The 11,515-nt window shown below is 36.7% G+C and overlaps 2 protein-coding genes across 2 annotated transcripts; one reads left to right on the forward strand and one right to left on the reverse strand.

Annotated features, from left to right (window-relative positions):
• Window positions 1-437: 437 nt before the first annotated feature.
• On the forward strand, window positions 438-4,471 carry LOC107492326 (kinetochore protein NUF2 homolog). Its single transcript, XM_021126346.2, has 11 exons — window positions 438-670; window positions 828-1,052; window positions 1,229-1,322; window positions 1,404-1,583; window positions 1,842-1,931; window positions 2,454-2,561; window positions 2,970-3,023; window positions 3,227-3,341; window positions 3,588-3,745; window positions 3,827-3,922; window positions 4,201-4,471. The coding sequence occupies exons 1-11, from the start codon at window positions 504-506 to the stop codon at window positions 4,270-4,272; spliced, it is 1,359 nt and encodes a 452-aa protein (XP_020982005.1). The 5' UTR covers window positions 438-503; the 3' UTR covers window positions 4,273-4,471.
• Window positions 4,472-5,493: 1,022 nt separating this feature from the next.
• On the reverse strand, window positions 5,494-10,142 carry LOC107492327 (ABC transporter B family member 21-like). Its single transcript, XM_016113334.3, has 12 exons — window positions 9,996-10,142; window positions 9,852-9,906; window positions 9,582-9,757; window positions 9,265-9,486; window positions 8,915-9,153; window positions 8,312-8,837; window positions 7,942-8,215; window positions 7,004-7,845; window positions 6,639-6,905; window positions 6,289-6,552; window positions 5,924-6,217; window positions 5,494-5,850 (listed from the first exon to the last, which is right to left on the reverse strand). Exons 1-12 carry the CDS (start codon window positions 10,125-10,127, stop codon window positions 5,494-5,496), a joined length of 3,648 nt encoding a protein of 1,215 aa, XP_015968820.3. The 5' UTR covers window positions 10,128-10,142.
• Window positions 10,143-11,515: the final 1,373 nt, after the last annotated feature.

Below are 11,515 nucleotides of genomic sequence, written 5' to 3' on the forward strand. Positions count from 1 at the left end.
ACAACCCTCAATCTTAGGTTACAGACTCACACACATGATATCATTTTTTTTGATCAAGTTTGCATTATATGAGACTTGAACCTAAGACCTCTTAGTAAGAAAGAGGAGCACAAATCACTTGAGCTAAGGCTCATTGGCGCCGGCTTATGTTCGATACGAGCAGTGTCCATGATGGGCTTAATTTTTTCTTTTTGAAGAGATGATGGGCTTAGTTTCAACTCACTTAGACACTGGCATAATCCGTATTGGGCCTAACATATACACGAACAATGTTGTATATTAGTAGCCTCCATTGGACTCAACATTGATCTCTACATTGGACTTCTACCACCAGGCAGCCCAAATCCAAGACAAGTAAATGGCGGGAAAAAGTTATCGCTATTTTAATTTCCAGTGCAACTAGGTATTAATTTCTATTTTAGTTTTTTCCCCTTTTATTATCATCACCGTCCGGCATTCTCAGTCTGCCGATTTTGCTTCTGGGGAAGAAGAAGACAACGACAATGGCGACGTCGAAGTTCGAGTACCCAAGGCTTTCAAGACCAGAGATAATCACAACCTTAGCGCAATTGCAGATTGCCAACATGATTGAGCAAGACTTCATCCACCCAAACCCTGACTTGATCTTCGAACTCTATACTCGCCTCCTCCTCCACCTCGACTTTCTTGAGTACTAATTAGTTACTCTTTCTTCGTTTTTGATTCTGTTACGAGTTAGTTTTCTTGCGTTTACCTGAATTCTGTTACTCAAAAAAGTTAGTTACGATGCACCATTCTTATTTCCGTTTTGTGTTCTCGAATTTGCGAGTTGGTGTCTCTGTCAACAGGGAAGAGAATGAGCAGCTTGATTTTGAAGCGGTGTCGAATTTCGACGATCCTGAACTTCACATGGAGTCCATCCGCGCTATAAAACTGCACTACAGGATTAAGGAGGTGCTGGCCATACTCGAGTGCCCTGGGAAGTTCACGTTCACGTTCGCTGATCTCCTTATGCCGGACACTCAGCGCACCGAGTTTTTCATCGGCGCTATTGTCAATTTTGTTCTCTATAGGTGGATACTTCTTTGCCCTTTTTATAGAAAGTTAGGAGAAACTGATAAGCATTTCTTAGCACAATAATCCAAGCGATTGCATTCATATATGTCTCTCATATACTTTTAGAGATAGTTGTCATACTTGTTGCTTGTTTTCAATTCTCATTTTCTTTTCTTCAATTAAAAAATTGTAGGGAAGGGAAATTGGTTGAGATATCAAAAATTGGAGACGAAGTCAGCGCTCTGGAGGAGCAGCGAATAAATTTGGAGGAGAATGAGATTCCTCAGGTTTATTTGTGGATGGATCACATAATCATTATTGAATTTACTTGAGTATTATTAGCCTTTCTTGACCGTTTCTGGTTGCAGGTGAAATCAGAGATTTCCAACTTAAATGAAGCTAGGGAAAAAGAGATGGCTGTTGTTCAGGAGGTTGATGCAAAGGTTGCGGAACTTCGTAACACTATCATGACCCTTAATAAAAATCAGGTGTCACTGAGGACTACTTTAAAGAAGTCAAAGGACCAGGCAGAAGAAATGGATGCGAAGGTGAGTTTATTGTCCCTTATCATATCATCTGTAGCTTTGGTCTATAGAAGCTTATCATTGTGAGTTATCAAATCTTATGCCTCATTGGCTTATTCTTGGTGATTTTGGATGGTATATGGGCAGAACATCTATAGAGGAGTAAAAATTTATTTCCTTTCAATAGATAATGCAACTTCTGAATACATTACAAGCTAATTATAACAATCAGCAATGAATGGTTAACCTTATCATGGGCTTATTCTCCATTTCTTAATGCAGATTTCTAATGCTGAATTTACACTGTCACAAAATGCTCAAGAAAATGAGAATCTACGTTCAAAAATTGCCCAATCACCTGACAAAATTCAGGTACAAGTTCTATCTGTTTCGTATCAATAATTAGCATCGATTGCAAATTAACTTTGTTGATGATGTTCACTTCATTGTTCTTTTATAGGCATCACCTAAGTTAATTGCTTTTATGTTCTTTGCAACCAATATGTTGTCTACTTTTCTCCCTGCAAGCCTGCTTTTGTGAACATTAAACTGGAGATTATTGGACTACTTTACTGTCTTCTTAGTAATTTAAGTATGATCAGATACTAATGCTTTCTATTTTTTAAGTGTCTGCGTGATGAAAATTGCCATGAAATAAGCTACTTCTTTTTAATCATTATTTGTTTATTACTTTTTTGTATTTATGTTAAATTGTGTTTTGTTATGTGAGGTTTGAACTAAACTGTTCTGTTCTGTTTTGTTAATGATGCAAGTTAACATGTTCTGTTTGCATAACTGACTAATTGTTATGTTTCTTTATTGTTGTGTAGAGACTTAAGATATTTTCTCTGCCTATTCACTAATGTAATTTATCTTCTCTAATTTTTGCTAAAGAGGGCTTTAGAAGAGAAGAAATTAGCTCGAGAAGAGGCAATGAAAGCTGAAAGGTTGGCAATGCAAACTTTCCATGAGAAGACTTCTCTCCTTGAAGTTTATTCCAAGGTATATTGTTCCAGGGCAGGTCTTTTTTTTTCCCTCATCTGTATTTTAGGCAGCAGTAAAGTAATCTAGTATAGACATTTTCTTATTTTGTTTTCTTCTTCTTATACTATGAAAAAGCTTAGGTGGCCACCATAGTATTTCTAATTCCTGATTGTTGTTTTCTGTTAAGAGTTCGTAGTTAGGATACTGCTGCCTAGCTTGAAAGAAATCATTTTAGACAGCAGAGCAGCAGACTTCACTTTCCAAAATAAGTTTTCTGTTTTATTATTATGAATTGTGTTTTTCCACTCTATGAAACCAAGATGCCTATATGTTGTCTTTCCTGACACCCCCCCCTCCTCCTCCTCCTCTTCTTCTTCAGTGTCATACTCTATGAAATCAATTTATCTTTTTAACTTCTTTTCTTAGGTTGGCAAGAAAATGTCAAAGCACCACAAGCAAATGCTGGCTATAAAGGAACAGGTATCAACGTACTTTTGCCATTGGAGTTCTGCTTTCATTCTGTCTTAGTGATTGAAAATATAATATGAATTCTCCACATTAACATGGTCCATGGAGAGAAAAGCTGCTTCTTTTGTTATATATATATATATAACTTCCTTCAATGATTACTATTGTGCAAAACCTCTTGTAGTCTTGTTTGATATCTGTAGCACTTCATATAGGTAAATTCTGCTAAATCGGTTGAAAAGGAGCTTAAAGCTTTGAAAGCTAAACTTAGCGATGAACAAGTATTGGAGAAGTCCCTTGAGTCCAAATTGGCTGAAAAACAAAGTAAAGGTACATTCTTGGGCAGGCAATGCTCGCATTTCCTTTTCCAATTTATATTGCTATTTTTACAGAAGACATTGCTGAAAGCTGTTCACAAATGACCTAAATTATTTTCACCCAATGCTGTATTTTTCTCTTCAAACTTTTCAATGGCATCTGTTTACTGAAATGCGGCATAACTATATGCTAGATTATTTTGTAATGCTTTTTTAAGTATAAAACCGTGCAACTTCTCTACTTGTTTCCCTTCCTTAGTTTTGCAGATGGAAGAAACGAAAAGGCAGGTAGAGAAAGAGTGCACTATTATGCGGGAAAAATCAACAAAATACTTAAATGGTACAACGTCCGATGTGGAATATAAAAAACGTGATATTGAAACAAGACGGAGAAATGTTGAGGCCGTGTTAGAAGAGGTACAATTTCTGAGTTTCATAATAAAGAAAGTAATTTGTGACGAAAGATTGAATTTTTGTTATTTCTTCTGCAATTGATAGGTGGATGCTACAAATGGTAAAATAAAGTCGGTAAAGGAATCTGGAGCTGCTAGAGTGGAACTGTTAGGTCACAAGTCTGAAGAGATAATCGAAGAGGTACATGGTCAATTGTTTACTTTTTACTATTTGTGTATGTTCTAGTCTCCTTATTGCCTTGAATAGCTTTACAGTGCATCCATAATGCCTCCTTAATCACAAGGAAATGAAAATTAAGATTCATGATTTGAGCTATATTTGTTATACTTATACCTACTACAGAAGTCCAATTTTCTAAGAGCTTAAATCCTTACTCTTAGCACTGATGAGATTGAAAATTTAGTGGTGGTGTAATAATGAATGAGAAATAGCTAACTATAATGCATTGATTGTTGCAGTTTCGAAAGTATGCAAACTCGATTGCACTTGTGGTTGAATCTGGGCCAGAAGGCGTTGGTTTTGATATTTAACATCGGAAGCAATTTGCAATACATCCTTTACTTTTGCTAAAACACAACAGTGAAGCATCTTTATTTCATTTTGTATATATATATTTTTATGAAGATAATATAGACCTGAAGTTTGTGATCTTTGATGAAAGGGCAGTATGGACAAATCAAACTATTTCTTCCTGGCTTCTTTTAGCTTATGCGTTTTGGTTATGGCTCATGATCTAGTTAGTTCTTGTTCATGCATGTCACTTTATTAGAAAATAGGCAGATTTATCCTCTAAATTTTGTATCTTAAATTTGAAATTGAGATATCTGGGATCTGGATGCCTAATTGCCTGACTAGACCAAAAACAAAGTTTTGGTTCCGACATATATTTAAGGCTACTAATAAGATAAAATGCATTTTGGATACAAATAGTCCATTTTAAGTATTGTGTGTAGAAAAAATCACTTATGATATTATTATTGGGCCGTCGAAGGGAACTCTCGATTACCGGAGAGATTTCGGAGAGGAATCAAGTGAGATAATATAAGATGAGAAGACACCACATTTAACTCGAAACTTTAAGATAGTAAATTAATGAGTCTCTCAACTTCTCATTATTTCTTGCTTTCTTTGATGTGGGACTAATTTCATACACTCTTTACACTTGCAACATTAACAAATACATGTATGTGTACGTGTACGTGCGTAACGTAAAATTTTCTCAATACTAACCTTTTTGTAGGATATTATAAACTTTTTTTTGTTGTCTCTAAAATATTAAGGTAGCGTTTGTTTTGAAGTATTGAGACGGAGACTGGGACTAAGTATATTTGTTAGTCTAGAAACTGTTACTAAAATTTTAGTTTGTCTCCAAAATTTCAGTCAGTACCTTCAAAAAGTAAGAACACAGATGATTGAAATTTTAATAACATTTTATACCTAAAATATCTCAATTTCAATTAATTAATTTCAACTTTATTTTTTGTGCAAATTAAATTAAAACTTCATTCTTATTTTAATCTTTATTTTCTCACCTTACATCAAACACAATACTAAAACTTAAGTTTTAGTCTCTCTGTCTTTATCTCTCTTTCAAATGTTACCTAATGGTGATTGCATGATCTATTTCCAATTCTTTACTAAGAATTCAACACAACTATTACATTAGTCACACTATGTACCAATTTTCATCTTGGAAATTGGAAAAGATAAGCAAGGATAATGAATTGCCTAGCATCATAACAAAGTTATTGTCATGCTGTTGACGCACTATAATGAAGTTGGACCAAGGAAGCATAAAAACCATCCTCCATGCTAATGAGGGTCTCATGCCTTCCTTTTTCCACAATAACTCCATCTTTAACTACAGCAATGACATCTGCATTTTTAACTGTGGATAGACGATGTGCCACAACCACAGTGCTTCTATTCACAATCACTTTGTCTAATGCATCTTGAACAACTCTCTCCGACTCTGCATCCAATGCACTTGTGGCCTCATCAAGTAGCAATATCTTTGGACTCTTTATTATAGCACGTGCAATGGCTACACGTTGCTTCTGCCCACCAGATAACTGTATTCCCCTCTCTCCCACCACAGTATCATAACCCTATTACACCAAATCCAAAAACCATAACTCAACTGAAAAACACAAATACGAACGAGTTGAGTGTTGTTTTTACCTGTTGTAAGGCACTAATAAAGCCATGAGCATTGGCCAGTTCTGCTACTTGTATGATTTCTGCTTCAGTTGCATTGCCTCCTTTACCATATGCAATGTTGGCACGAATGGTGTCATTGAATAATACTGGCTCTTGACCTACAAGCCCTATCTGCTGCCTCAACCACTTGAGCTGCAATTTCTGAATTTCTATCCCATCAAGTGTGATTTGACCAAAATCTGGATCATAGAATCTTTGTAACAAAGCAATCACTGTGGATTTCCCGCTTCCACTCTCACCAACAAGGGCCACTGTCTGGAAAATTTGATTGAAATGGTTAGTTTGATAACATGAAATGGAGCTTGAAAGAAGAGTGCTTAATTTACTTTGCCAGAATGGATGGTCAAACTTAGGTCTCGAAAAATCTGTATATCCGGTCTAGATGGATACTTAAAGCCTACATGGCGAAACTTAATTTCACCATTTACATTATCCAGTGTTGTCCCAGACTCATCACTTGGATCTATCTTTGACTTCATATCAAGAAGTCCAAATATGGAAGCAGCAGCTGACTTGGCTTTGCTAGAATCAGGTGCAAGTGAGCTTGATTGGGAAATTGCGTTAGCTGCCATAGTTAAAGCAAAGAAAACCTAAGACAAATCCAAAGAAGGAAGCTTTTAGTGAAGAAATATTGAAAATTCAGGTGCAAGTGCTAAAAAGAGTTAGTACTAAGTACCCTTAAAACATCTGAGAATGATGCCTTGCCATCCTTCACAAATCTAGCTCCAGCATAGAAACAGGTTGCATAGACACAATAGAGAAGAAAAAATGAAACCCCGAATCCTATTCCACTGATCAAGCCTTGCCTTATTCCTGTTTTCCTTGGACCTTCACATTTCTTCTTATAGAATTCCATAACTTTCTCTTCAGCGCAGAAAGATGCCACTGTTCTTATGCTTCCAACTGCATCGTTAGCAACCTGGCTCGCTTCCTCATACATCCGCTGCATAAAAATATGCATATTATCATAGGATTTTTCGCTGAGTCTAATAAACCATGAAGTACTTTCATAGCCAAGTATTGAGATGGAAAAAGTCTCACCTTTGCATCTGAACTGAAGCCTTTCAAGAACTTCATTTGAACATATCCATTCAATCCAACAAGAGGGGCTATGACAACAATGATCAACGCCAATTGCCAGCTTGCAATGAAAGCAATGATCAAGCCTGTACATGCTGTTGCAATATTTTGAACTAGTAGTCCTAATGCATCCCCAACAAGGGCACGAACAGATGTAGCATCCGTCGAGAGCCTTGAACCGATTGCACCACTCGAATGATCAGCCTCATCAAACCATGAAACCTCCATGTTGATCACCTTCTCAAAACATAGCAATCTAATGCGCTGGATTAGCTTATGGCCAGCCACAGAGAAAAAGTATCCTCTTGCTATAAGAGCAATTAAAGATGCAAGTCCAAGGGTCACAAACATTAGTGCCCAAAACCTTGAGTCCTTTTTTAACTCATTGAATGGTTCATAAAATGTTTTGATGGCACTAGAAAGCAACAAACCAAACACTGGCCATATAGCACCATTTGCTGTGGCAGCTATAGATCCCATAAGAAGCACTGGAATCTCTGGTTTGTTAAGGGAAAAAAGCCACCATAGTGGAACCTCTTGTGATGGTACATCCTCTTCTCTTGGAGTTTCAACTTTAGGATCAAGGATATTAGCTCCTGTAGGTATGCCGAAGGAAGTCGAGTGGCGGCTACTGCTACCAATAGATGATTCTGATCTTTGAAATGACCACCTTTTACTTTTTGAGAGTTCAGACTTGTTTTGATTGTCTGCATTCTTTAATGAATCCTCCTCTCTTACCTCTTGTAAACGTATAAGCTGAGAGTAAGCTCCTTCGGGGTCCTTGACTAATTCAACATGTGTTCCTGATTGATAAACATGAAGTCAGTTACAAATATATATATATAAAACAATTTTATCATGATGAGAGAATCCATGTCTTATCTTTGCATGCTCTGTACCTTTTTCAACCATTTTCCCTCTATGAATTACAGCAATCATGTCTGCATTCCTCACGGTGCTTAGGCGATGAGCTACAATAACAGTAGTTCTGTTGATCATGATCCTGTCTAGGGCCTCTTGCACTATTCTTTCAGATTCTGCATCAAGTGCACTTGTGGCTTCATCTAGAAGCAAAATCCTTGGATCTTTTAGGATAGCTCTTGCAATGGCAATGCGTTGCTTCTGTCCACCAGATAGTTGTGTTCCATGCTCACCAACCATTGTTTCCAATCCCTATATACACATCACAAGGTTATAAAGCATTTAAATAAGTTTACTTAACGAGTTACAAAGATTATGAATCCAAAAATTCCTTTTATATTGTAGAACCTTTGGCAGTTTATCAATGAAATTAGCAGCATTTGCAAGTTCAGTGGCAACTTTAATCTCTTCAATTGTTGCTCCCTCCTTTCCATAAGCAATGTTATCCTTGATGCTAGATGCAAACAACACTGGCTCCTGGCTGACAAGGCCAACTTTTCCTCTGATCCATCTAACCTGAAATTCTCTAATGTTAATGCCATCAATAAGAACTTCACCTGCCTGTGGATCATAGAATCTTTCTATCAAACTGATAACTGTGGACTTCCCACTTCCACTTTGTCCTACTAAAGCCGCAGTTGTGCCACTCGGAATATGCAGAGAGAATCCGTTGAATATCAGCTCCTCGGGTCTGGCCGGATAACTGAAATAGACATCCCTCAATTCTATATCGCCATGAATATCTTCCAATGTTTTTCCAGTAGGATCATAAGCATCAATCTCAGGCTTTCTCTCAATTGTTTGAAACATTTTATAGGCTGCTGCTTTACCCGAAGCAAAAGCACTTAAGCAAGGACTTGCTTCCCCAAGAGACCTAACATATACATACACAGAATTAGGCAAGCAAATAGAATGCATCTAGTTTTATTCCAAAGGTATCTATATACTTACATGGAAGCACTTAATGCAGCAACCATGACATTGATCACCATACCCCCATTATATCCTTTTTCCATTATCATCTTTGAACCATACCATACAGCTAAAGCATAACCGCAAAAAATGACACAGGTAACAACACCAAAACCCATTCCAGCTGCTATGCCTTCACTAACTCCTGATTTGTATGCATCTTCAAGACGTTTTTCATAACTAGATACTGCTTTCTTTTCCCCAGTGAAGGATGCAACCTTGAAATATATGTTAAAAAGGAAATAATCAATATCATGGCAGAACCTGATATAAGACTCTGAAGCTAACAATAAATTTCAAAGAAATTTTTTTAGGCTTTGATAACATACTGTTCTTATAGAACCTATTGTCTGTTCAACTACGTGTGCTGCTTTTGCATAAGCATTTTGACCTATGGTTGCCATCTTTTCTATCGTGATGGCCAAAGCTGCGCCAGCTATAGCGAGAATTGGAAGAGCAGACAACAAGACAAGAGTTAGAAGCCACCCTCTAACAAATGATATCACATACCCTCCAACAAATGTTGCAATTAACTGCACAAATTTCCCAACCTGTTTATGCAAGCAAGCCTTTTAGTATATGAATGCTGCAGCAGCATATGATACATATATAGATACAGATATAGTAGTATTATTAGTATTATTACCTTCTCACCCATGGCATCTTGAATAAGGACTGTGTCACCTGACATTCTACCTATGACCTCACCAGTGTTTGTCTCTTTATCAAAGAAAGCAATATCTTGTCTTAGAATAGTCTTCAAGTACAAACCCCTTATTCTTGCAGCTTGTCTTTCCCCTGTCACCATCCAACATACCACCTCTGCAGCATGAAACAATGATCTTCATTGCTGAATAACTCATATATAACTGTATTGAGTTAACAAAAATCAGTGACCTAATTATGGGGTACTTACGAAGGAATGCTGCAACACCTATGCCTATTGCCAAGTACACAAATTTCAGACTGATCTGCAATTTTGGTCAGCATAACTAAATTTTATTTTGGTTCTTCACAATTACATACACATTAAGCTGAATATTAGTTTCCTGGATTTTACCTTGGAAACTTGGTTGACAATATCTTCACTGTACAGGTTATCAGCGAAGACGTTTGCCATTTGGCCAAATATTAATGTCATGAGAGGCATTCCCATACCATTTCCAATGGCGGCAATGGTCCCAACAATCATCAACAAGATGTCAGTGGAATCTGCAAACGAGAACAGCTTGAAGTATGGAACTGTTTCTTTTTGGTTCTCTGATGAACTTGTCTCATCATCACGTTTGTAACCGTTCTCACGGCCCATCTCCCTAGTACACTCTTAAGTCCTATGTTATGTAACACTACTACAAAATAACAAAATTATTGAAGCAGTGTAAGGTTGAAACAGAACCAAACAACTTAGTTAGAAAAATTCTTATCATGTATATAATAACGTTTTATAGCATACCAAGTTGTGACTAAATGTGAAACTCTAAAGATACGTGAAGGCTAAGCAACAAACAAAAGGAGCACATAGACATATTATTGCGACGTGTGTTTCCTGGAAGTACCCCTAAGGTAGATTCCTTCATGGCCATTCCATAATGATGCAAAGGGTTGATATCCTTTTCTTTTTTAATCTTAGAACATGGACTTATCCCACAGGATTTTCAAAAACAAGAACACCAAATTATAAATACATAAATAAAATGTTAATGAAATAAACCAACTTGGGTTTGTCGAGTGGTCAGCTCACTAGTCCGCTTAAGCAGGTGCCAGGGATTTGAATCCCGCCTTGTGCATGTAACAATCATTGGCTAGCAGCAGGCCCTTAAATGGAACTTAGATTAGATCCGCGACGGATTAATCTTTAACGTGTCGGGTTGGAGAATACAATGGGTAACCAAAAAAAATGTTAATGAAGTAAATTGAATTGTGTTTTATTGATTCTCCAATTCAATTAATATAGACTTGAAGGTACTATAATTTTGCAGAAAAACAGCAACACACACTTGGGTTGGTTATCCAGAGACTTGAAAGTACTATAATTTTGCAGAAAAACAGAAACACACACTTGGGTTGTTTATCCAGGTAAAGGAGGGACCGAAAATATTTTCCATCTTCTGACCAACCAACTAACTAACTGCCGCAGAAAGAAACTAAACAACAGAATGCCAAAAATTCATGCATTATATATTACTTAGTCATGGTATTGGTCTATTATTGGATAGTAACTTGGTATAGGAGATAAATAAATACTACTGTGAAGATATTATTAATAATAATAACCGGTAAAATTATATATTCACAATTAAAATACCAGCAACTTAGTGGGAGTGTGGATTGCATCACAAAATACGGTAACTTAAACAAGACTTTGATTGACATCATGCATGGTTCCATATGTATTATATATCAAGAGGCCCAAACCACACGCAAAAGTCAAAACTATGTAGTAAAAGTGTAAAAACCCAGAAAAACAAAGGGGTTGACAAATATTTTTCCAGCCATAAATACAGAGCACCTCGCCCACAATATACACATGCATTTATTTATTAATAAAACAGTTTCTAAGTTGTTCCGTTAGGAGTTGAG

Source organism: Arachis duranensis, chromosome 6 (genome assembly GCF_000817695.3).
Source record: "Arachis duranensis cultivar V14167 chromosome 6, aradu.V14167.gnm2.J7QH, whole genome shotgun sequence".
Taxonomy (NCBI): domain Eukaryota; kingdom Viridiplantae; phylum Streptophyta; class Magnoliopsida; order Fabales; family Fabaceae; genus Arachis; species Arachis duranensis.

Coding starts and splice junctions, on each gene's coding strand:
- LOC107492327 (XM_016113334.3), bottom strand. CDS start 10,127: ATGATTGTTGGGACCATTGCCGCCATTGGAAATGGTATGGGAATGCCT. Junction 6,553..6,638: donor CATTCTCAGATGTTTTAAGG/GTACTTAGTACT, acceptor GATTTGTCTTAG/GTTTTCTTTGCTTTAACTAT. Junction 5,851..5,923: donor TTATTAGTGCCTTACAACAG/GTAAAAACAACA, acceptor TTGGTGTAATAG/GGTTATGATACTGTGGTGGG.
- LOC107492326 (XM_021126346.2), top strand. CDS start 504: ATGGCGACGTCGAAGTTCGAGTACCCAAGGCTTTCAAGACCAGAGATA. Junction 671..827: donor CTCCACCTCGACTTTCTTGA/GTACTAATTAGT, acceptor CTCTGTCAACAG/GGAAGAGAATGAGCAGCTTG. Junction 3,342..3,587: donor GGCTGAAAAACAAAGTAAAG/GTACATTCTTGG, acceptor TCCCTTCCTTAG/TTTTGCAGATGGAAGAAACG.